Source organism: Pogona vitticeps, chromosome 2, assembly GCF_051106095.1.
Source record: "Pogona vitticeps strain Pit_001003342236 chromosome 2, PviZW2.1, whole genome shotgun sequence".
Taxonomy (NCBI): Eukaryota; Metazoa; Chordata; class Lepidosauria; order Squamata; family Agamidae; genus Pogona; species Pogona vitticeps.
In genome coordinates, this window is record NC_135784.1 from 275,096,552 (window position 1) to 275,122,796 (window position 26,245).

General features: G+C 41.5%; 2 protein-coding genes across 7 annotated transcripts in view; one reads left to right on the top strand and one right to left on the bottom strand.

Annotated features, from left to right (window-relative positions):
• Positions 1 to 459: 459 nt before the first annotated feature.
• Positions 460 to 10,934, bottom strand: SERF1B (small EDRK-rich factor 1B). Its single transcript, XM_020790293.3, has 3 exons — positions 10,700 to 10,934; positions 1,490 to 1,598; positions 460 to 1,029 (listed from the first exon to the last, which is right to left on the bottom strand). The coding sequence occupies exons 1-3, from the start codon at positions 10,704 to 10,706 to the stop codon at positions 957 to 959; spliced, it is 189 nt and encodes a 62-aa protein (XP_020645952.1). The 5' UTR covers positions 10,707 to 10,934; the 3' UTR covers positions 460 to 956.
• A 5,095-nt stretch (positions 10,935 to 16,029) lies between these two features.
• Positions 16,030 to 26,245, top strand: part of BDP1 (BDP1 general transcription factor IIIB subunit) — a 66,264-nt gene continuing 56,048 nt past the window's right edge. For all 6 annotated transcript variants that reach the window (XR_013542227.1, XM_072992621.2, XM_072992623.2 and 3 more), the window contains exons 1-4: positions 16,030 to 16,389; positions 21,439 to 22,006; positions 23,678 to 23,787; positions 26,066 to 26,125. Coding sequence is in view for 5 of the 6 variants with exons in the window: in XM_072992621.2 (XP_072848722.2) it covers positions 16,160 to 16,389; positions 21,439 to 22,006; positions 23,678 to 23,787; positions 26,066 to 26,125 (968 nt within the window). In the remaining variant the exon portion in view is untranslated. The remainder of the gene's footprint in view (positions 16,390 to 21,438; positions 22,007 to 23,677; positions 23,788 to 26,065; positions 26,126 to 26,245) is intronic.

Consider the following 26,245-nt stretch of genomic DNA (forward strand, 5'->3'; position numbering starts at 1 on the left):
CTACTATCCACAGCTTCAGGCATCCATGGGGCGGGGGGGGGGGGCTGCTTGGAATCAGTAATAGGCAGATATAGGAGTCCTACCGCAAGCCCCTCTGTTAGAATTTTAAGTACTTGTGTGGAAAACGGTGAAACCTAACAAACATGAGTGCAAATGTATTCTCTAGTGATAATTTCTGCAATCCACCAATATTTAGTTAAAATATAAAGCTGTTTATGTCTTCACTCAGGTTACAGAATTTTCGTCACACTTCTACATAGGAAATACAATAGACAATTTTGCCGCATAGTTGTTGAAGAATGGAGTCAAGTACTCGGGCTGCAATTCAAACACAATGTAAAGAGAGTTCTTTAACTGTGCTCACTGCAGATATAAACCCTGACGTGCGTCAAGACCGTCAGCAGCAACTGAATGTCTACTGCAGTTGCGTTGAGTACCCAATTCCAAAGTACACAGCACTTCATGCATCATTTTATTGTAAAAATAATTTACGATTAACTTTACAGCTGACCTTTACAAAGTGGAAAGCAAGTATACAGACCTGGGCTTTTAAAATGGCATCACTTTTGAATGTTATGAATTGCCACACAAGTTTCCAAGTCTACTTTAATATTTAATAACTGGTACAGTCACACATACCATTTACGAAGCCAACATTTTAACAATGAAAACTGCAGTCAAGCTACTACTACTATTACTTATAGACATGCAAAGGGAATTAAGAATTTAGAATCCAATTTTATTGGAACAGATGCTATTAATTAAAGCCAGGTCAGCGGCAACTGCACTACAATAACCAGATCGTCTAAAATAAATGCATACTGGACAAGTGAGCAATTAGAAGATAAACATTAACCGTTTAATTTAATGGCTGGCTACTTTTACAAATATGTTTTTTTAGGCCCTATATTTTGAGATGCACTGCAGCATTATTAGGTCCTTTGTGTAGCCACAGATTATTTTGCTCCTGTCTGAACAGACTTCTTCTCATCAGCTGCTTTCTGCTTTTGCTGCATGATTTCAGAGTCTCTGTAAAATAAAAGATCAGGTTTGAGTATATTTTTATAGCTTACTTGAGCAGTACATTCAGATCTTTTAGTCGAACAGTCGAAGAATGTCTTCTTTGCTTTGTAAAGCTAATTCTTCTTCCAAAGCTCAATAGCTAAAATCCTGTTGCTTAATTATGCCTGAAAGCAGCATATGGTGTAACCTGCAGTAGCTTTTTGCTGCTACTTAATGGATTTCAAGCCACATGCGCAAAATATCTGACCAGGAATGTGTTAACTGCCAGAAAGCAGATGTTGCAAGCTACACTGTTTGCCTTCCTCAGACATACCTATGCAACAAGATCTTGGCCAGTATGTTTTCCAAAAGAAATACAACTTATAAAGTTTTGCTGGATTTTGAAGTACTCTGTGAATAGTATTGCGATACTGCTTACCCCCTTCATCAAGATACCCAGCTCATTCAGACTGTTAAGCAAACAAACCTCTGTTTCCTCTGAGAAGCAGACAGAGTCTCATCTTTTCTTTTTCCTTTATTCTGTTCTTGGGCTTTCTTCATGTTCTTTTGGCGGGCAAGTTCACGCTGGTTCCCACCTAAGGGTGTGACAGTGTTAAGAGATAAATTATAGAGTACTTAGTAAAAAATGCTTTTATAATTTAATAGCACCATCCTTCTTCATATTCTACCTGCACAGCACCAAGTTTAGCTGGCAGTATGACATATCCTCTTTTCATACTCCTTACATGCAGTGTAGGAAAACTCCCATATCTACCTCCTGGCACACTTTCTTCCCCTAGTATACCTGTGCATTTTCACATACCATCCTTGAATACTACTGGTTCCCCTGCTCTTTGGAAGATCACACCTGAACAAATGTCCCAATCTCATGCCATATGAAACTCAAGCTTAAAATCTACCTTGACAGACAGGAAAGTGTGTAATCATACTAATTTTCCTTCTTTTGAACCTGTCATCCTCTGCCCAATGCTCATTTATCTACATTTGCCTTCATTCTGGCTTATACAATTACCTTCTCATTGCAAAAATTTAAACTTACATCTTTTAGAACAGTGGTCCCCAACCTTGGGCCTCCAGATGTTCTTGGACTACAACTCCCAGAAGCTTACCCCACCACCTCTTCTGGCCAGGATTTCTGGGAGTTGAAGTCCAAGAACATCTGGAGGCCCAAGGTTGAGGATCACTGTTTTAGAGAACAAACTTGTTTATCATCAGTGGGCCACACTGCATGGTCACTTAATATATTCAAAACACTTTCATGAACAGGCTCAACCACCTGAACACAAAATGAATCCAACTCAGTGTTTTCTATATATACAAAGAAGAAAACTGGTTGCAATGTTTGTCAACTGTGCCAAAGAAAAATCAGACATTCTAATGTATTTGATAATCTACACCTGGTTAAAACAGCCTCAATTTCTGTGGTCCAAACAAAACATTAATACAAGCAAAAAAGTTGAGTGCAAGGCCAAACACAATTTTTTTTGTGATCTGTATTGGAAGTTCAATATTACAGAACCATCAATGACAAACCATAATTATGATCGCCGAAGAACAGCTTGCCCACATGTGAAATTTTATTTAACATATTTTATCCCATCTTTCTCTTTGAAAAAAGAGCCTACATAGTTGAAAGACCATACTTAAAGCTAAATACAGGAAGTACACACATACTAAAAGGGATTAAACACAAACCACACTAAAAAACAGTAAACAAAAGCAGCACCATCAAAAAAGTATCAAAGCAGAACTGCCTCACAATCCATTCAAAATTCCCACTCAGGTAACCAGTCACGGAGGGGAAGCTTGCGGAAGGACAGGAAAGATGGGGCCAGTGTGGCCTCCTATAGCAGTAGTCCCCAAACTTGGGCCTCCAGATGTTCTGGGACTTGAACTCCCAGAAATCCTGACTAGCAGTGGTGGTGGTGAAGACTTCTGGGAGTTTTAGTCCAACAACATCTGGAGGTCCAAGGTTGGGGACCACTGTCCTATAGGAAGGAGTTCCAAAGTCTGGGAACAGCAACAGATAAGGCCCTCATCCATGTACTTACCAAATGCATGTTTGAGGTGATGAGACCAAGAGAAAGGCCTCTCCTGATGATCGCTGCACCTGAGCAGACTCATCAGGGGAGCTACAGTCCTTGAGATAGTCTGGGCACAAGGCATTTAGGGCTTTATAGATTAGAACCACAATTCTGAATTCTGCCCAGAAATGGATTGGCAAGCCAGTGGAGCTGCTGTAACAGGGAGGTTATGTGATTCCTGTAATCAGCCTCACTTAGCAATCTGGCAGTCTCACTTTGGACCCATTGAAAGTTTCCACTTTCCAGAGTGAGTCCCACGCAGCGATCATTATAATAATCCAACTGGGATGTAACCAAGGCATGCATCACTGTGGCTAGATTCAAACTCTCCAGGAGCAGGTGCAGAAGGCCAGAGCCACTGTAAAACAATGTCTCCAAGTCCCATCCCAGAGATGGCCCAGAAAGATACCATGGTCAACTGCATCAAAAGCTGCTGAGAGGTCTAGCAGAACCAACAAAGACACACTCCCCCTGCCCAGTTCCTAATGTAGGTGTGAAGGAGAGATAGAGAAAAAAAGAGAAAGTGGAGTGTGAGCCCGCCCCTCAACAAAAGACACCCACGTGTGATAAAGCTGTGAAGTGAAAGAGATATTAGGAAACAAAGGGTTGAAGGAAAAGGAAGAGATCAGGAGGGAAACAAAGGAAAGAGAGGAAAAGATTGAGGAGGAGAAAGAGGAGGAGAGGGAGTTAATTATACCCGTATGGGAGGAAGATATAAAAGATCAGAGTGGGAGGAGACAATTTAGAATACCGGAAACATCAGGAAAGAGGGGAGAAAGGAGAGAGAGGGAGAAAGAAGCCGAATATAACAGAATGAAAGGATTATTAGAAGATTTTCCCAATCTAAAGACCGGAGGATTGTTGCCAGATCTGGGCACCTCCAAAGGAAATGGGACACAGGCAAACTCCCTAGAATGGACAGTAGTGGTGTATCCATGAGGACAAGGTTGTTGGAAGAAGGTGGTCCAACCAGACTCCTCGTTCAAGAGTCCACCACTGGAGGCCGACTGGGCCAGACACCCTTGCTGTGGGACTATATGCACGGTGAGGAGTACACCCCTGAGGAAGCCCAATGATCACGAACGGCATGGACCAACCCCTTCATAAATCATGTCAATTCAAAGACAAATATGTTGTCCCCTCAATATGGACCATTGCCTGATATGAATTTATTAGAACTGGTAGAGGTGATAGTTGATTCACCAGAAGTTAAGTTCAATAAAACAGTTGATGTTCAAAAAGAGGTTCCCTCGTTATTTCCCACCAAAAGAGAAGAACTGCTCCAGATATATGATGAACCCGATCACAGTAGGTCATCCACCAAGGCAGAGCAGTTTCCACCCCCATAACCAGGCCTGAAGTCAGACTGAAATGGATCTAGATCGGTGGTTCCCAACCCCTGGTCCTGACCCATGGCAGGGCCAGGCCATGGAGACAATCTCCTGCCCCCCTATATGCACTGACGCACACATGCCCCCCTGCACAGATGCACGCCCCCCCATGGACAAATGCATGCCCCCTCATGCACACACAGATTCCCCCTGCACACATGCTAAACCGGTCCACGGTGCCAAAAATTTGGGGACCACTGATCTAGATAATATGTCTCATCCAGGAACCCTTGAAGCTGAGAAGTAACAACCTGCTCCAGCACATTCCACAATAATAGAATATTAAGAGACTGGTGGTAACTATTCAGTATCATGGGATCCAAGGAGGGCTCAGTATTACTAGTGCACCTGTTGAATATGATGGGATCCTATCCTATTGCAAAGAGCATTCATCAATCTTCCTACCCACTCAACCAATCCCTTTCTGGAAGCTTTTATAAGCCAGGATCCATCAGATATGTGGTAGCCGTCACTTCTCAAAGGGTCCTGTCTACATCATCAGTCTGCAGAAACTGAAACTGATTAACACAGGGCAAAACAAAATAGTCAATGTGAGTGGAAGGTTTGGTGATGGACTGCAGCTTCAGTAACAACTAACAAGTGTGACAGGCTGTAACTGCACAATAAAGAAACCAAAGAACAAGGTTCTGTCAGATTAATAAAAGTATTTTTAATATTTTTAATCAGTATTTTTAATATTAATTAAAAATAGATATTTTTGTCAACTGTGTTTGAGTTGGTGCATTGCCATACTGATACACTAAGATGGAGCTTGGGGAGGTCACATTTTATTCTGTGAACTGTCCAGAGTAGTGGGCATTCACTAATGGGGTAGTATACAAATCAAAACAAATAAACAATTCTATAGATTAACAGAGCTGGCAAGACAAGATGCACCAGAATATTAGTGTTAACAGAAGAGAGAAAAAAGGAAACCAAGTTGCAAAGAATTCCTCATTGCTCTTATGATCTACGAAATATTTCATTCAAGCTGTCAATTTTTCTAATAAAGGTAACATCTAGATCTTATTTTCCCACATTTTTGAGCCTTTCCCAAACTGCAGCTGTAACAAGCTGGGCTGCTAAACACAACAATAAGGTCTCTATGCTGAAAATAATCACTGGGGTTCAAGAAAAGCAACAGAAGCTCCTGTGCTGGAGTATTACAGCATGTGCAGTCATTTTATATAAAGAAAACTTTGTGCTATTACCCGACTAAGAATGGATATAAGATCCAACCTTTCCACAACTCCTCTAGCATTTGGGCCTTAAGAATGTTGTTTTCGATACAATGTAGGTTCAATGAGCCCCTTCATGGATTATGCCTTGTTGTGGTGAAGGGGCTTGAGTAATTCAGAGAAGCTATGCCATGCAGGGACACCCAAGACCAGACCTGGGCAAAGTGTGTGGCCCATGAGCCGCTCCTGTCCGGCCCCTGGACAGTTTTGAACATCAAAACCATTTATAGCTTTTTGTCTAAAGTTGATCAGTTACTTATCTTTAACATATCACAAAAAACCTCTTTAGTATTTGTGAAAATTGACAAGTTTAAAATAAAAACTATCATAACATCACTGTTTCATTTTATTTTTAAGTTGTTTTGGCCCCCGAACACAGTTCAGATTTTTCATGTGGCCCCCCTATAGAAATTAATTGCTCACCCCTGCCCAAGACGGACAGGTCATAGTGGAGAGTTCTGACTAAACGTGATCCAGGTGGAGCAGGAACTGGCAAACCACTGCAGTATCTTTGCCAAGAAAACTCCATGGACAGAAACAAAAGGCTATGGGGGACTGAAATGCTAAAGTAGGTAGTCAAGAGAGAGAAGAGGGCCTTCTTAAATGAACAGTGCAAAGAAATAGAAGAAAATAATAGGAAAAAAATGGTATGGACCTCACAGAAGCAGAAGACATCAAGAAGAGGTGGCAAGAATACACAGAGGAATTATACCAGAAAGATGTGGATGTCCCGGACAACCCAGATAGTGTGGTTGCTGACCTTGAGCCAGACATCCTGGAGAGTGAAGTCAAGTGGGCCTTAGAAAGCATGGCTAACAACAAGGCCAGTGGAGGTGATGGCATTCCAGTTGAACTATTTAAAATCTTAAAAGATGATGCTGTTAATAGGCCTGTAAGTTTGCAAAACTCAACAGTGGCCAGAGGATTGGAAAAGATCAGTCTACATCCCAATCCCAAAGAATGCTCCAGTTACCGTACAATTGCACTCATTTCACATACTAGGAAGGTTATGCTCAAAATCCTACAAGGTAGGCTTCAGCAGTATCTGGACCGAGAACGCCCAGAAGTAGAAGCTGGATTTCGAAGGGGCAAAGGAACTAGAGACCAAATTGCTAACATACGCTGGATTATGAAGAAAGCCAGAGAGTTCCAGAAAAACATCTACTGTGCTTCTGCTTCATTGACTATGTAAAAGCCTTTGACTGTGTGGACCACAGCAAACTATGGCAAATCCTTAAAGAAACGGGAGTTCCTGACCACCTTATCTATCTCCTGAGAAATCTATATGTGGGACAGAAAGCAACAGTTAGAAATGGAACAACGGATTGGTTCAAAATTGGGAAAGGAGTATGAGAAGACTGTATTGCCTCCCTGCTTATTTAGCTTATATGCAGAATACATCATGTGAAAGGCTGGACTGGCGGAATCCCAAGCACAGAATTAAGATTGCCGGAAGAAATATCAACAACCTCCGATATGCAGATGATATCACACTGGTGGCAGAAAATTAGGAGGAATTAAGAAATTTTGTAATGAGGGTGAAAGAGGAGTGTGTAAAAAACTGTCTGAAGCTCAACATAAAAAAAACTAAGATCATGGCCACTGGCCCCATCACCTCCTGGCAAATAGAAGGGGGGGGATATGTAGGTGGTAACTGATTTTACTTTCTTGGGCTCCATGATCACTGCAGATAGTGACAGTAGCCACAAAGTTTATTGATTTAACACTCTCTGGTGTTAGCAAAAATTGATCTAAAAGACAACTTTTGCCAAGTAGTCCAGAAATCAGAGATGAGCCAACCAACATTTACTTCCCATGCTAATTTGGGTCTAATGAAGTTTTCATATTGACTATTAAACTAAAATTTCACACATTTTAGAAGCTATGCTATAGATGGAATTAACATTGGAAACAATTCTTCAATACTTGGGATATAAAATGAGTAGTCTTTTCCCCCACAATTGATACAGAAGCAAAGCGAATGACCTAGAAGAGCTGAAACCAAAACATTCCCCCGTTTTAAACATGTTCTTTAAACTATAGACCTGTCTTTGGTTGTTGGTCACGCTACACGAATCATGTAATATAGGCTTTACCAATATCTAAACTAGTACCATTTGTTATTTATTTATTGAAAATATTTTTACCTTGCCTTTCTCCTTAAAAAGGACCCAAGGCAGCTTACATCACAGAAAATCAATACTTAAAGCTGAAAACAATGAGTATACAACAGTAGTTTACATCATTAAAAGACGATGAGCATAAAAAGCTTGCCTGAAGATAAAGGTCTTTGCCTGCTTGCTGAAGGATAGTGAAGATGGGGCCAGTTTGGCCTCCAGAAGTAGGGAGTTCCAAAGTCTGGGTTATCGTGGAAGGAATATGGATGGGTGACTTAAAAAGAGGTGAATGGGGAAGAATTTGCCAATTATATCAGATCTTATGGATTTGTTTAAGAAAAGGACTAATAAAAGCTATTCATCAGTATCTTCACCTAAAGTGGAAAACCTCTAATCTTACCCAGATTTTTGTGATATACTTTTAGTTGAAACCATACACACTTCTCTAAAGGGTTGATGATTCCAAGACTATTAATTTGGAAAGCAAAACACTAACAATTGGAAGTTTGGCATATTGGGGCCTCCTTTTGATTGAATTTCAAAGTTGCTGCTGAAGGATATGCATGCTTTTTAATCATTATGAATAATGTCTAAGAAAAGTTTGTTACCACTTAAGTAAACTTATTCACCACCCCATTGAACTGTACAAAAGAAACAACAGCTTAAAAAGAATTTGCACAGTTGCTATTTTATTTAAACTACACATTTGAGTTTTTTCCTATTCAGCTAGATGTTTAATTTTTTTCTGACAACTATGCAAGGATATTGATTCCAAAGTAACATGAGAATATAGACAAGGAGTATCAACAGTTATACAGAGTGTATGAATTTGCAAAACTATACTTCATATACAAAAATTCTTGACTGTTTTATGAGTTAAATGCAGCTCACCTAAACTATATTTGCAAACCCAAAGTAATTAACATTCCAATGTTTGAGGATAGGAATTTGCATGGGGTTTTAGGATACCCTTCTCTTGTCACCATTAGAAGTGCATTTGGCAGAAGAACTGTTTGTTCCAGACATTTTAACTCCTCTGTCATCTTTAATAGCTTTCCATTGAGTAGCAAGTATCTTCTAATTTAGGTAGGTTTTAAACTGGATTGTTTATTGAAGTAAAATTAGTAAGTGCTGTTTAACTTGGTTTTTATTGAAAATCAAATTAATTTTACTGTCAATAAACAAAACTAGTTATTATTTCAAACTGTACACCTTGATAAAGAAAAAAATCCCCATGTCATATGAAATATGTGCCTAAATCAAAAAGTATTTATGGCAAGTATTTTTCTTCAGTGCTCTCATGGGGTGCAGGGATGTTTCCAGGCCATCATGTTAAAACAAAGTAGAAGAGAGATTATTTCAATCCAAAAACTCTATATCTACTAATTTACATGAATATCCAGAAGAAAATTAGAGCAATCCATTGACCAAAATACTGTCACATCAGTGCTCCGTTTTCCTGAACACTTTACTGTACCTTCCTCATCCAAACCCATTTCATCAAACTGAGTTGCAAAACTCTACAAGATTTCCTTGGTGAGTTTGCTCTCTTTCCCCCTCCCCATTCCCTTTTCATGTGTGTGTTGCGTTTTGAAAGCACAATCTGTGTTACAACTAAAAATATAGCAATGTGTTATCTAGCAGATTCCAATTTATAGTAAACTTACCAGGCTTTCCTAATATATTAAGATAGGGTTTAACACTCCTCTTTCCACTGATGATGGCCTGTGAATATTCAGCTTGCCCTCTGCCACACTGTTACTGTGCCACATAATCCCATCACCCAGATATGCTCTTACCTAGCCCCTCTGCTGGTACAAACAGTCGCGTTTCAAACTCCTGGTCTCCAGCTCCACAGGCAGACAATCCAACCCCCTGAAGTCTAGTAACACTAAAGGAGAGTGTGTACACAGTTACAAAACCATCTTTGGTGTGTCTCAGGTTCAGTTTCTCCCAGAGCCCACAATAAATAAAAGCAACTGAAATTTCACTTTCAGTTTTGAAAAACTGAGTTTAGGAATGCGAAACAGTGCTTGGGGGGGGTGCCAGTGCAACTTTTTAGAAAACAAACCGCCACTCCTGGAGACCACCGTGAGCAGCAACTGTTTCTGCTGCAAAAAGATGTTGTCGCCATCAGTGCAACAACAATGCCAAAACTGATTCTCCCAATTTTGCAGAGTCGTTTCAACGAAACACAATAGCCGACATTCCCACAAACCAAGACCATTTATATATTTTTCATCAAACTGAGTTACATAACTCTAATTCGTTGACATCCTGTTTCTTTGATAAACAGCTGAACAACATAACGGTCAGGATAAGAGATCCTTGACCGTTGTGCTGTACAGCTATTTATCAAGGAAACAGAATGCCAACGAATTTGAAGGTAGAAGTTGTGAACAAGTATCTGAGGCCGGTATGCTAATCTGAAGATACTCAAACTGTAAAACATCTCGGTCAATTAAAACGGGCCGCAGGGATCAGAAAGGCTGCTTTTCTTGTCGGAGAAACTTCTTCGCCGGAGCCGCCGGAACAACGCCCGCCCGTCCCCCCTCCTCCCGCGCCCACGTCGCTTAGCCTCGAGCCTCCTTCTCCACAGCTTCCACTTTATTAGGCAAGCGCCGGACCCAACAATCACCGCCCACACGACCGACTATGTGCGCGCGACGGGCAACGGCGCCTCCCGCCGGCCTACACCCAACCGGAGGCCGATTCGCAACGGGCCGCCGCCGCCACCACCACCGTCGTCACCCCCTAACGTGGAACCTCTAAGTCGGAAGGCTTTTAGCGCGGTCAACCGTCGGCGCAGAGAGAAAGAGAAAGGGGCATTTTCGTCGCATACTTACGGGCCATGGCTACACAATAACCCCAGCGACAACAACCGTTAGGAACCAACTGCGCTAACCCAACCGACCGCTCCAACTGCCAGAACCTTCTGAGCACCCCGCCCGCTCTTTGCCTCGTTATGTAAGGGACCGCCCCTGTGACGTCATGCCGCACTATGCCGTTTTTCCAACCCTCGCCACGCAACTCGCGCTGGATGAGCGCTCACTGCGCTTGCGCAACTTGCTCTTTGTTTTGCTAGTACTGTATTTACACAACGGTGCCCGGGGAAAAGATGGGAACTTTTCATACTTGTGATAAAACTGATTTCTTAGGACTTATTTCTGGGTTATAGCCTATAGGATTCGGCTGCAACACCTCTGGTATCAGGTGGATGTAAAGACTTGACTGTCACAAGTGTGGTGGAAATGGAATAACTATTTGTTTATTCAGAAAAGATTTCTGCGGAATTCAGAAATTTTACCATTCACGAGAGAATAAATACAGAATAAATACAGTTGATTCTAGTAGGGCTTCCAATAAAAATCTCTAGAGACTACGAGGTTTGTCGGTGGTTTCTGAAATCACAGCATTCAACCCAAATCTTAGCTTAGTTTGAGTCAAAATCTCCTTCCGACTAACAACAAAGATCCAGCCAAAAGGGCCAGGGAAATCTAGAAGCCGTGAAAGGCATTGTTCTGAGGTAGGAAAATCTGAAGCTACAGTATGTAGTTAAAACCATTTATTATAGCATGAGCTTTAGCAGTCTACTACAAACCACTTCATTATATTAGGTGTGCTTTATGGACCAAACACCACAATACTGTACTTTAGTTTAAAATAGTAAAAAAGGGAAATTTTCATCTGATACCACGGTGAGGGTTGCTGTCAGGAGCCAATCGAAATGTTGACAAGGAATGGAAATGCTGAATCTGTAAAAGGGCTTGGCTGGCTGGAACCCAGTGAGGAGTGCTCCCTTTGGGCTTCAGTTGTTCCTTGTAGATGGGATTACTCTGTGCTAAACTCCTGGTGCATCTTTTCCTTTTATGCCTCTCCCACCCCTATTTTTAGGTGCATTCCACCTCATTTCTTGGGATTATTTTTGTCATTGCTGTCAGGTGGTCTGCCACTGCCAACATGCCCCCTTTCTTAGGAGATTTCCCCCCTCTTTGGTCCTGTCTGCTAGACTCAAAGAAGAGGAGGCATCAAATGGTGGGGGATTGTAAGGAAGTTCTTCTCTAGCCGGGGGGGCACTGGTGGTGAAGGCGGGAAAAAGAGTCGGAGGCTCGTCATAAAATCCAACACTAGAAAGTTTATTGTTTACAAAACTTAGTTCCTTCGGATCAAACGGATCCTGTAACATACGGTCATCTAACAAATGATATCTCTTCGCGCGCACATCAGAAGGCATTTCAGGATCACCTAGTAAGGGGCCGGTCTGAACCTCTCTCGATCGGTCATCGGGCGGAGGGGGGCACTCCGGACGGCACAAACCGTTCCGCAACAAGGGTGCCTCGCCCAGTCTCCCTCCAGGGGCTTCTTCTGGTATTCGGGTCCAGGGCGTATTACCCTCCTCCCCCCAGGATAATTGCGATGGTGCACCGTTACCAGCCATTCCAAAGGCTCATAAGACTTTCCTGATCCCCTGGGAAAGTTCGGATCTGGCAACAAACCTCCTCCCGTAGCCAAATTGGGAAAGCCCGCAGCAACTCCTACTGGAGTCTCGAACCTGAGCATAGGTTCAGTCTGGACTCCTCGATCCTTGTTCCTCTCGGGGTTCGCATCTATGCATATTCTAAAAGCCCGCACGTTTTCTCCTCCTTTTATCTCCTCCCAAACTATTAAATCTAGCTTCTCCCCTCCTTCCTCCACCAGGCACACCTCCGTTGGTTTTCCAGATACTACTTCAGTCTGCTCAATGTCAATTAGTATTCCTACTGCACATTTGGCCTCTTCTACAGTAGGACTTTCCACGGAGGACGGCGCACTCCTCTTTCCTCCTTCACAGGGATATATATATATATTTCCTTGTGCATGTATGTGGGGAGTGGCTTCCCTGTTAAATTTACTTTTCAAGAATTCTTGTTCTTTTTGAAAAAGAAAAAAAGAGTTGCTCTATACAATTCTTGATTTTCTGTTGTTTGCATATGTACAAATGGCCTTCACAGACACCCTGGCACCGCCTCAAATGGAAAAGCAGACTCCCACTTCTTTTCTGGAGTCACAGGGAAATTTCAGAATAAGGCATCTTTCTGAATATGGCTTTTGTCTTTTTCAGAATATATTCCATGTTCTGCACTTAAATGAAGAGTTGCCTACACTGGAAACAGAACTTCAAAGAGTGGCCTGCAAGCGAAGCAAAGAATGAAGACTTCTAAATTCTAAAATGCTTCAAGTGGAATAGTGGAATAGGCCGGGTAGGCGGGGCTTGTCAGCCTTGGAAGTTAGCCCATCTAGGAGAAGGAAAACTGATTTCAAACCTCCACTGCCTTATGGCTATATCCACTGATGGAAAGGGCTTCAGGAGTAAACCTTGAGGCAAAATCTGGACCCGGAGTCCCAGAGGCAGTTCATATTGTTCTGGCAACTCCTGCAACATTGCTGGAACCAATTGTATTGGCTCTTGCCTTTCCATTGGACTATTTCAGCAATATGGAGAGGGGGGATTTGCTGCTTGGGTAACAGCGTATCCTCCATATTATTTTACCCAGGCTTCGTGCTCTGGAGAGGACACTCATACAGAGCATGTTACCATAGTCTCTCAAGACTGAAGGATGCCTAACCTAAGCCAACTGATACAGTATAACATGTAACCTTATTGTTACCAAAAAAATAAAAAAAATATGTTGCTTCTGAAACTCTATAAATACCCAAGTCAGGAAGAATCTTACAGAATCCAAATGCCATCACCTGTTCATAAGATTTTAGTGCTATATAACAGCAACAAAGTTATTAACCCGCTTGTTTTTAGATTACAGTGGTGCCTTGCAAGAAGATGTTAATACGTTCCGCGAAAATCGCTGTCTTGCGAAAACTGCCTAGAGTGGTCTATTAGGCCAGATAGGCAGGGTATAAATCAAATAAATAAATAAATAACATCATCTTGCGAAACGCGGTTCCCCATTGGAATGCATTGAAATCTATTTAATGTGTTCCAATGGGGAAAAATGTTGTCTTGCGAAAATCGTCCATAGAAAACATTGTTTTGTGAAACACGGTTCCCCATTGGAATGCATTGAAATCTAGTTAATGTGTTCCAATGGGGAAAAACATCGTCGTCTTGTGAAAATCATCCATAGAAAACATCATCTTGCGAAATGCGGTTCCCCATTGGAATGCACTGAAATCTATTTAATGCGTTCCAGTGGGGAAAACCATCGTCTTGCGAAGCATCGGTCTAAAAAACAACAACAAAAACCCATCTTGCGAAGCACGGACCCAAACATTGTCTTGCGAAAATTGTCCATAGGAAAACCCGTCTTGCGAAGCGCAACAGTGATCGAAAAACCCATCGTTTTGCAGACTAATCGTCCTGCGAGGCAATCGTCTTGCGAGGCACCACTGTATTGTTATAGTAATCTATGATGGTCTTAGATTAGTGACAGGTTGACAGTGTAGTTCCTTATTTAACATGGAATTTAGGAGATTATATTATAATTTTCTAAAGAAGTAGTTGTCTCAGTTTGTCTCCGCATGTTGGCAAAATTAAATGGAAAAAAGGGATGGGAGAAAAGACAGGCTACTATGACACTGTAAAACAAATGGATTTGTTTCAGAATGGGCTCTCATGAATCAAAATTCACTTCTTCAGAAATGTTCACTTCTTCAGAAACATCACATGTCTGAAGAAGTAAATACTGATCCATGAAAGCTCACGTTAAATCCATTAGTCTTTAAAATACGGTACTGTGCCACAATATTTCGTTCTTGTTCTCTTTTTCTTATATCAATATTTATGGAAAAACAACAACCTGAAATACAATAGAGCCAGTGTACAGATAGTGGTTAGAGTAGGAGTCCGGGAACATTTGTTGACATACTAATTTGGCTGACTTTGGGCCACATTCATGTTGTGGCCTGATCTACTTTACAAGGTTGTGATGGTAAGATAGTATGGGATCTAGAGGTGATTTACTTCCACAAGCCTCCGGGTGAAGCTCCTCCACATTAGCGGTTTCAGTGGTTTGATTAATTAATTGTAGTCTTATGGTTGTCACAGTACTACTACTAACTAGAGTTAGTTGAAAGCCACCACCCCAGCAATGACTGTCAGACTGGTCTGTTATGTGTTGTCAAGTAACCTCCAACTTATAGGAACCCTATGACTAAATGATCCACAAAATGTTCTGTCCTCAACAGCTTTGTCCAGCTCTTTTAAACTTAAGCCTGTGGCTTCCTTTAGGGAGTCAATCCATTTTATATCTGGCTTTCCTCTTTTCCTATTGCCTTCAACCTTTCCTAGCATTATTCTCTTTTCCAGAGAATCTTGCCTTTTCATGATGTGCCCCAAAAAGGACAGCCTCAGTTTCATAATTTTGCTGCCAGAGATATTTCTGACTTGATTTACATTAGGACTAGTCTAGGTTTTATAAAAAGAGCAACTCTTCTCATATAAATTCCAAAATACAGTCTCTAGTGCTGTTAATAAGGAAAACTTGCAGATACTGTGAGAAAATCATGTCCCTTTTTGTATGACTTTATTGATGAAAATACAAACTGCAGTACATTTTATGGGATGAATAGAGAAACTCCACCCATTATGTTAATTAATGCCATTAATTATCAATATTAAAAGTTTGTGGCCCTTTGGAACTGCAGTATAGGATTTAATCACATTCTTTCATTGGAAGCGTCTGAGCAAATAAAAGGCTGTTCCAGAAGTGTATATAAAAATCTACATTGCAATATCGATATTAAAATCATCTTTTAAAACTTAAGATGCAACTTGAAAATAACATTCGCAGCGTTGTTTTGTGCTTTCTATAACAAAGGAAATCGGTACACGGGCATTCTAACATTTTAACGCCTACAACAGAGAGCACCAATGTCAGGATTGCAGTAAAGAAGAGAAAGAGTCCCCTTAAATCCAGTGGGTGTGGGAATTCGCAACCTGCCGCACGTCGGGCATATCTTCGGATGAGGAAGAATAACAAGCCCCCCCCTACCCCCGGCGGAACTGTACGGGAAGCTGAAGAGCAAGAGTACAAGGCCTTTCCCGGTAGCACGAAAGCGCCTTGATAATTGCACAGGAAAAAAAAAAAAAGGTCAGGGCTGGTTTGTCGCAGGTTGATGACGTACCCCCCGCGTTGCGTTCCGGCGGAGCTGTCAGGCCCTCCTCACGCAGTCCGGGAGGGAAAGGAAGGGCGGGGAGCGGAGTTTGGGCTGAGAGCGAAGCTGGGCCGGTGACATGAGGCGGCCTCGCCGACCGGAGGAAAAGGGGGACGGCGGGCTTTAGCGAGCGTCGGCGGGTCCCTTTCGGCGCCATGTTCCGCCGTTCCAGGTTTAGCGTGAAGCCGAACGTGAGGCCGAATGCAGCGGGGAGAGGCGGCAGCGGCAGCGCGGTCCCCCCGCCGGCCCGCGATGTAGACGGTCCGCAGGGCTCCGCACCCACGACCTGCTCGTCTGCGGCCGCAGGGGGCTCAGCCGTCCAGCCGGGAGAGGCTGCCGCTCTCGGAGACGTTCAGCCTGGCGGGGATGATCGCGACCATAGCAGGTAAGGCGTGCCTTTAGCTGGAGATGGCCTTGGACTCTCTCGTTCCTCTTGCCACAAAAATCACCGGGATTTCTGAGTTTGGCTGTTTCAGAAGAAGGAGACACAAAGAGTCGCGCTTGGGATGGCCAGAAATGATTCGCATGTGCACGTCCAAAATCTGTGTGACCTGCATAGAGGTTTTTGTAGCCTCCTGGGATACAGTAATTTTTCTGACATTCCTTTGTGTCACCAGAGGTGAATTGTCTGCTTTTGAGTTATCAGCTGTCTAATTTTTCATGTGTAAGCGAATACTACTATGTTTTTTAAGTTTCTAACTTTAATAAATTGTCTAGGTGTCACTGGTTCTCCCATTTTAAGTTTCAACAACATCTTTCAACAACATGTGTACCCAATAAGCTATTTCTTGAAAATGAGACATCTTTTCGAACTTGACTAGTTTTACTGTTCGTATATCACATCCGAAGTTCACAACAGTACTGTATTGCCATATGCAGGGAAGATGTTACCTCTTCGAAATTCAATTTTGTGGCACTGTTCATTACTTAATGTTAAAGATCTGAGAACTTCAGTGCTGATCTTGGATGATGAAATAATTTGTATTCTGATACTGTATTTGGCATTAGTTGGATTGTGCAAGTGATGTTCTGTCCCACCATATTTGACTGTCAGTCTATAGGAAGTATTTTCAGAACAAGAACAAGTCTTTCGATTGGTTGTTGTAGGAAGAAAAATGGCAATTGATATTTGAGTAAGTTGATCTGCCAGTTCCCATGGGCAGTTGCTTGTGCATGTAAATGTCTAATCCATTTACAATGTGATATCTGAAAGGTATGATAGTCTTAGTCACACAATAAAGAATGGTAAGAGAATATGCATCATAAATGTGCGGCATGGTGTAAAGTTGTGTGATATTGTTAAGCATTTGCTATTCATGTACGCATATGAACAGTTAGATGAAGTGGAGCTTTAACCAATTTGCATTGTTAAGTGTTGATACAATCAGATGTCTCTTGGGACATGGTTCACTAGCTTTCCATTTATAATTTTTTCCACAACATGTGTGCACACAAGTTAATTCTTGAATATACGACATCTTTAGGAACTTGTCCATTTTTACTGCTCATATGTTGCATCTGCAGTTCACAACAGTATTGCCATGTGTAGGGAAGATGTTTCCTTTTCAAAATTCAATTTTGTTAATATGTATTTATAGTAGAGAGGGACGTGGTGGCGCTGTGGGTTATACCACAGAAGCCCCTGTGCTGCAGGGTCAGAAGACCAGCAGTTGTAAAATCAAATCCATGCAACAGAGTGAGCTCCCATCACTTGTCCCAGCTCCTGCCAACCTAGCAGTTCAAAAGCATGTAAATGTGAGTAGATAAATAGGTACCACCATGGTGGGAAGGTAATGGCGTTCCGTGTCTAGTCGCGCTGGCCACATGACCATGGAAATGGTCTTCAGACAAACGCTGGCTTTATGGCTTTACCTTTTTTTAAATAGTAGGATGACTTACCAGTGATTGTATGAAGGTACGAGTATTCCTGCCATGATATATCACATTATGCACAAATCTGTATGACTTCTCTTGAAAATTACTGGAGAAAACTTGTAGGAAATCAGTTTGTAGAAGACATTCGAGTTGTTTATTGATAGCTTTCTGCTATCTGTAAAAGAGCTTAAAGGGAGCTTTAGAAAATTAAAACAGGTAAAGAAAGCCTAAGCAGCACTCAGCTGAATTGCAATTTAAGGTAAGTACAGAGTATTAATTTTGCACTTGATTGGTATATTACAGATTCTGTCAGCTCCCAAGAAAAATTGTACTAAATTTGTAGAAAACTGCAGTGCTATCTAAAATAGTTTTGGTTGTTCTCGGTTTTTTCGGGCTCTTTGGCCATGTTCTGAAGGTTGTTCTTTCTGACGTTTCGCCAGTCTCTGTGGCCGGCATCTTCAGAGGACAGCAACCTGTGCTCTGGTGTAGTTGGCTTGGAAGTGGAAGCCAAGCCAACTACACCAGAGCACAGGTTGCTGTCCTCTGAAGATGCCGGCCACAGAGACTGGTGAAACGTCAGGAAGAACAATCTTCAGAACACGGCCAAAGAGCCCGAAAAACCCAGAACAATCATTAGATCCTGGCCATGAAAGCCTTCGCGAATATATTAAAATAGTTTTCTTTGGATTATATAGGCTTTGGCTACCATTCTGCATTTTATGCGTGTCTTTGCATTCTTTTTCTTGTTACTTTTAAGACTGTAATCCTATTCATGCTTATGGTCCCTATTTGTTCTGTGTTAATAGATGAGTTCCAGTTTCTGTAGCCAGATTATGTGGACAGGATCCTTGCAGAAGTGATAGCTACCACATGGCTGCTAGACTCTTGTCCTTCCTGGCTCATAAAAGAAGCCAGAGGGGGAATGTCCGAGTGGGTAGAGGGAGCGGTAAATGCCTCCTTGCAGCAGAGTAGGAATCCAACTTGCTTTAAAAAGACAATACTGTAGTAAGACCACTGTTGAAAATAGCCCACATTAGAACCCACAGTGCTGAATAATTGCTGACCAGTCTGTAATATTTTATCCTCGGGCAAGTTGCTGGCTTCTCATCTCCAGGAGTTCCTGGATGAGATGGATTATCTAGATCCATTTCAGTCTGGCTTCAGGCCTGGTTATAAGGTGGAGAGTGCTCTGGTCACCTTGGTGAATGACCTACACTGGGAACTGGGCAAGTGGAATGTCTGCTTGTTGGTTCTGCTGGACCTCTCACTAGCTTTTGATACCATTGACCGTGGTGTCCTCCTGGCCCATCTCTCTTGGATGGGACTTCAAGGCATTGTTTTATGGTGACTCTGGTCATTCCTGGAGGAGAGAACTCAGAGGGTGGTGTTGGGGGACTCCTGTTCAATACCCTAGCTGTTGGCCTGTGGAGTACCTTAGGGTTCTGTCTCCTATGTTATTTAACATTTAGAAGAAACAGCCGAAAGAAGTTGTTCAGAGTTTTAAGGTTCATTGTCACCAGGATGTGGATGACATCCAACTCTTGTCTTTCATTTCCATCTAAATCTGAGGAAGCTGTTTCCACTCTAGATCAGTGTTTAGTGTACTGGATGAGGGTGAATAAACTGAAAAACAATCCAAACAAGACAGAGGTGCTACTGGTCAGTCAAAAGACAGATCAAGGAATAGGGATACAGCCTATGCTTTATGGGATTACACTCCCTCTGAAAACACAGGTGCACAGTTTAGTGGTGCTCCTGGATTCATTTCTGAGCCTGGATGCCCATGTTTCAGTGGTGGCCATGAGAGCCTTTGCGTAATTAAAACTAGTATGCCATCTGTTCCTGTTCCTAGAGAGTTCTGATCTAGCCATGGTGACTCATGCCTTAGTTACTTCCCAGCTGGATTACTGTAACACACTCTATGCCAGGAAACCTTTTCGGGTCTAAAGCGCAGCAGCCAGATTACTAACTGGGACTCATCACAGGTATCACATAACTCCCCCCCCCCCAATTAAAACAGCCACACTGGCTGTTGATCTGTTTCTGGAACAATTGAAAGTGCTGGTTTTAACCTATAAAACCCTAAATAGCTTGGGCCCAGGATATCTCAAGGACCACACCTCCCTTCATGAGCCTGCTTGGATGCTAAGATCATCAGGAGAGGCCTTTCTCTCAGTCCCACCACCTTCACAGGTGCATTTGGTGAGGACACAGGAGAGGGCCTTCTCTGTTGCTGCTCCCAGACTTTGGAACTCCCTCCCACAGGAGGCCAGGCTGGCCCCATCTTTGCTGTCCTTCTGCAAGCAGGCAAAGACCTTTCTCTTCAGGTAAGCTTTCCTGTAGTGGCTGGCTACCTGAGTTGAGTTTTTAAATGGATTGTTGTACTTGACTACTTTGAATGTGTTTTGGTGGTGTTGCTTTTGTTTACTGTTTTTAATGTGGAATTTGTTTGATCCTTTTAGTATTTGTGTAATTACTGTTGTTAGCCTTACATACTGTCTTTTAATGATACAAGCCACCTTGGTTATTTTTAAGGAGAAAGGTGGGATAAAAATATTTTAAATAAAAAATTCTGCTTATCTGTAAATCCACTGTAGACAGTAAAGCTTGTATCTGAGTACAGCGGTGTCTCGCTTAGCGATGTTAATCCGTGCAGCAAAAATCGTTGCTAAGCGATAACGTTGCTAAGTGATTTTAAAAAGCCCATAGAAACGCATTAAAACGTGTTTAATGCGTTCCTGTGGGCTTCCAAACTAACCTTAAGTGGAAATCCTCCATTGCAGCGGCCATTTGCGGTGCCTCTAAAGCGAGGCAAAACAGTGGGCGGCCATTTTGGAACCGCCGATCAGCTGGCCGAAAATGGGGGCTTTGCGATGATCGCTTCCCCGTGATCATTGCAAAGCAAATTTTCCCCATAGGAAACATCGCAAAGCGATCAGTTTTGTGATCGCAAAAACAGCATCGCTAAGCGATTTCATCGCTCAACGGAGGGATCGCTAAGCGAGGCACCACTGTATACAATAGCACTGTACAACTACAATTTATTGTACATTTTCATGTAAGTAACCCCCATAAAATTCATGGGAATTACATCTGAGTTTGTATGCATTAGGTCAGGTAGCAACAACACTAGCAAAACGTGTTCACATTGATTAGTCTGTTCCATTAGTGGAATCTCAGTGGTGTATCATCAGGACATAGCAACAGTTTTCCATGCTGATCATGTGTGATGTATTTGTATATAAGCTGTATGCGAATCTGTCTATTTCTGGTATTTATCGTGATAGCTTACCCACCAAAGTGGGGTACACACATGTTCAAGGAATAGGCATTAGGTTTCTAACAGTGAGCTATACGTATGTACTTGAGACACTGATGCTAACAATGAAAATTCATCAGATATGAAGTACAAATATGTTTGTTGGATTAATGTTGATGTCTTGAAAAAAGGCGACTCTAATATGATGTCATTGGTTTAGCACCATATTAGTATGTGCTTGTGTATACACAGACATGGTAAAAATTTCACAACAGGTATATTGCTCTCTGAATTTTCCAGATCTGAGACCAGTGATGCAAGCAGTGAGCAAGATGGTAGTAAACATTCAGAGACCCTTCTTCAGAGAAGAAAACGAATATCCACTTTGCCCAATCTTGCTAAACCAAGAGTCACACTCCCACCTGTACAGCATCCTGTCAATTTGGCATCAAAATGTCCTCCAAAACAAGTATCCCACTCTTCTACTTTTGGCAGTTCTCCTCTTCAGAAGGAGTCACCTTCCTCTGAGAAAGTTAATGTTGAAAGTTCTCCTAAGTCTCCCGTGTTGCCCGAGAAGAAAACTCCTGTTCCCCAGGTACCACAGTTTTCTCCGTTTAAAAAATCTACCAGTAAAGAGCCAAATGTGCATGCAACAACTCATAGAAGTGATGAAGCCCTGGAAAAGAGCACATTCACACCCCTCAAAGAGAGGCCCACACAAGAGAAAACTCTTCAAGAGGAAGTCAAGAGTCAAACACAGTCAAAACTGACTCCAGTGAGAGAGAAAAAGATATGTTCAGATCGTGAGAAGATAATCAAAACAAAGAAGCTAAGGAAAATGCTCAAGGAAGAGTTGAAGAAAGAGAAGGTATGGCTGGGTTTATGTCTAGAAAGCTTTATGTCAAGTAAGACTGATGGCCTGTTTGGCTTGGTATAGTCACTAGAGTAGATGAATCCTGAAATGTAGCACTGCAAACATAAAGCTTTTCTAATATTTCCTGGACATGCTAGGGGTTGAAATGGATTTTTTTTTCACTTATAAATGTAATTTGCAGTGGTAGTTCCCATGAGAAGCCATAGCTCATATGCACACAAATCATGCCATAATCTTGTGGTGCTGTACTAATTGTACTTTGCTAAAAGCTCTTCAGTACTCATTGTGGTGTAGCAGATAGAGTGATGGACTAGGACTCAAGAAATGCACATTTGAGTCCTTGTTCAGCCATGGGAACTCATTAGGGGACGTGGGCACTGGTAAAACATCTCACTTACCTTGAAAACCTTGCTAGGGTCACTGTAAGTCAGATGTGACTTGGTGGCACCTAACATATACACAGACTTTTTGCTTTTCAATATATAATGTCATGTGATAATGTAACATAGCACATTATGTCAATTTTAGGGTTAATGATCACTAGGGGAAAAGTGGGTTGAAAGTAGATCTGGATCTGGTGCAGCACCTCATGGGGATCCTCACTAGATCAGACAAACATTTCGATTTCTAATTCAGGAATGGCAAAATGAAATATTCTTTCATTTTGCTCTCACTACAGCAGCTCTTCCCAGTGTCATGCCAAAAGTTTTAGGCCAAAAGTTTTCCAATCCCAAAGAACGTTCCATGAATTATATTGCTGAAATGAAGGAAGCCAGTGGTAACCACAGTGGGCTTTCTATACAGTGGACCCTTGACTTACAGACTTTTTGAGTTACAGACTTCTCTGGCCGCAAAATTTAGGTTTGACTTGCAGACTGAGATTTGACTTACAGACCAGAAAAAAACCAAAATGGAACAAAAACGGCCTGTTACGAGATTAATCGGTTTTCAGTGCACTGTAGGTCAATGGAGACTTGACTTACAGACTTTTTGACTTGAGAACCGCCTTCCAATACGGATTAAGTTCTCAAGTCAAGACCCCACTGTATGCTGAAGAAATGTAACTTCTTTTCAATTCTGGTACATAAAGCCTTCTTGCCTAGAATGCTTTAACTCAGCATATAGAATACAAATAGCTGACTGGGTAGCTCACTGCGTTGGGTGCCTTGCTGCTGAGTTAGAAGTCAGAAATTAGATTTTCTTTTATGCCCCCTCCCCCCCCCGGAGAAGAACTAGCCTGTGTAGCCTTGGGCAAGGTGCACAGTCTCAGAAGGCCACTAGGAGAATGAAATGATAAACTGATCTGGGGTTCTCTATACCTTGAAATCCCTGGAAGGGTTTCCCATAAGTCCAGGCCAACATGATGGCACTTAACTATTATTATTCCAATATGGTAAAGTTTATGGGTTGATTCCAGCTTTGTGCAGAGTAATTTTCCTTCATGAAAAGAGGGTTCCCTTCACCCAGCAATCCTGCTCCAGGACCCTCATCCTGCTTTGGAGGGTCCTCCACTCCTCTAGGGTAGGTTTTGGTTGATTATAGCCACAGCTGAACAGTAAAAGAGTATTAAAATGGCCAACTTCACTTAAATTCATCAATTGTATAGAAAACCAAGGTAAAGTTAAAATAAACAAGTAATAAATAACTACTGAATGTTGTGTCCAGGAACAACGGAAATACAAATCCCCGGTAATTGAAAAAAACATGCCAGAAGATCGTTCAAAAATGATTATGAGAGACTTCATATACTATCTCCCTGAAAACAATCCTATGAAGTGAGTACTAATTTTCCATTTGATTGTAGAATATATGCTTTTTTAAACATTTGAATTTAGTTAGACCTTTATTCTTCTCTTTGTCTAATATTCTAAGGATAGTGTCTGAGGGCCTCCTGTTATCCTCACCACAGACCTGTGAGGTTGGGCTGAGATATGGTGACTGGTATAGGCAGTAAATTTTGTAGTTGAATTAAGACTTCGGCCTGAATCTTGTGTCAAGTCCACATTCAAATCAGTACAGAATGATTAAGTATATAAGAAGGTAACCTCTGAAAAAAAAATAGTAGATCATTTCCAGATTGCCCATTTTCTATCTTGCTGTCTTCTCTCCCCAGTCATGGGTGCACGTGGGACTTAAATGGTTGTGCTTTCTGCCTTGCTTTTCACCATGCAAGAGAATAAAGAGGGGATCAGGGGTGAGAGGTGCTGGCAGGAATCTCTTGTTGGCACTGTGGCTGAACAGAATATGCCATTGGGAACATGTTTGTGCTCCTTGAGACCATCTGGCCTGTGTGGGGCTATGCAAGTGATACTATGACCTAGTGCCCTGCTGATCTGAAACATCTTTGCCGGATACCTGTTGAATGATTTGTGGAATCCCTCCCGCCCTGCCCAAGAAAGAGAGACTGCTAGCTTGACCTTTCTTTCATAGTTTGAAAGAAAGAGTTATTCTAATGTTCAGTTAAAAGGTGTAGGCTTCAGACTATTATCCATGAAAGGTGCCAGCTTTAAAATGTTGTTTTCTTAATTACCAGTCGTATATTTATGGCACAAGAGCCTCTTTGTGTTGTATCCTACTTAGAATGTCTTCAGTACTGCAGAGGAAGGTATGACAAGTAAATGTAAGAGATGAATGAGGTCAAGAAGGTCACTAAAAGTGCTTTCTATAGGTATACTGCTCTTCCCTTGCCCACAGGTGCTGCTATCATCAGGTGTCTTCTGGAAAGATCCATATGAATAGTTGTGTTTTAATATTGTTCATTGCATTTTATGAATGCATTTAGGGCTCTTTGAAATGGTATATTAAGGAAAATAAATGCTCCGATTTCTCTATAGATATTAACAACATTTTTCACCATCTGTTTGAAGTTCTTCTTGTCTTGTTAGTACAGTGACTTTTCCTGGTACTTTCCATGCCTGTTTCTCCTTCCTGAAAGTGTCATTTCTTTTTAGCTTCACTTTATTCCATGACATGGAAAATAGTACTGTAGTGCTTTCAGTTTGAAGATGATGTCTGGTGACAGCCTTCTGGATGGAAAATTTCAGATTAGCTTTCAAGACACAAAAAAAGCCAACAAAGAGCTCAAAAGTTTTTGCTCCAACACAGAAATCAATTTCTTAAATATTTTTTTAAGTCTGTTGAAGAGACGCATTAAAAAACAAACAAACAGAAAAGGCGTGGCTTTTTGAAAAGAAGTTTAAGTACAAATCCTAATAAGCTCCATGCTCATTTGCAACCAAGTGAGAGAAGTGGAATTTTATTATTATGGTGGAAGTTTTGCTCTCTGTATTCTGAAAGGAAAGATACAAACTAGTGTATTAAACAAAAACAACAACAAGAACAATAACAACAACCACCCTAAAACAAGTGAGGCTGCAGTTCTGTATGCACATACCTGAGAATAAGTGTTGCTAAACTCAGTGGAACTTTCACCTCAGTAGCCTTGTATCAAATTGTAGGGTTGTATTTTTTAATTATGTTTTCCCCTTGTTTCCTGATTTCCAATAATATTACTGTCATGCTCCTGTATACTAGCCTATGCTGCTGCAGTGTACTTTGTCCTGTAACTGATACTGTACAATGGTTAGAACAGAAAATTTGCTATATCTCATTGACAGTTTAAATAAATACTTATGAAGACCCAGTACTGTGACTCATTTTTAAGAATGAATTTGTGCAAATAGTCAGGGTGTAGGCTCCTAGGAAGCTTGGGATTCTAAATTGAGTTGCCTAAATTGCGTTGGTCTTATTTGTCACATTTAAGGAGTTGTTCGTTTGTAATACAGTTTGAGCCTACACACTTGGAAGTTCTGATTTATCACCATTTTCTTGATATGTTGATTGATAAACCATATAATTTAAATTGGTTTTGTCTTGGTGCTGTTTATGAGAATAAGCTGAGACAATGTCTAGTATTTCAAGTTGAAGCACCTTGTGCAGTCATGCAGGTATACAGCAGGTGGAACATGTATTGTCACAGCAGACTATGTGGTATTAAACTTAGGCCAAATCGACAAAATCTGTTTGATTATTATTATTATTTCTTTTCAACAGGTCTTCACTGGTAGAAGAAAAGAGAAAAGAGAAGACTTCTACAGTGACCCAAGCTAAAGAGTAATATTTTTCTCTCATCATCAGAATATAATTAGTGATTTAAGTTTGAAATGACAGTTAACAGCAATGTATGCTAATTAAGAATTTATGCATACAGTTCCATATGTGGACGCTAAATGT

Coding starts and splice junctions, on each gene's coding strand:
- SERF1B (XM_020790293.3), bottom strand. Junction 1,030..1,489: donor GCTTCTCAGAGGAAACAGAG/GTTTGTTTGCTT, acceptor TTTATTTTACAG/AGACTCTGAAATCATGCAGC.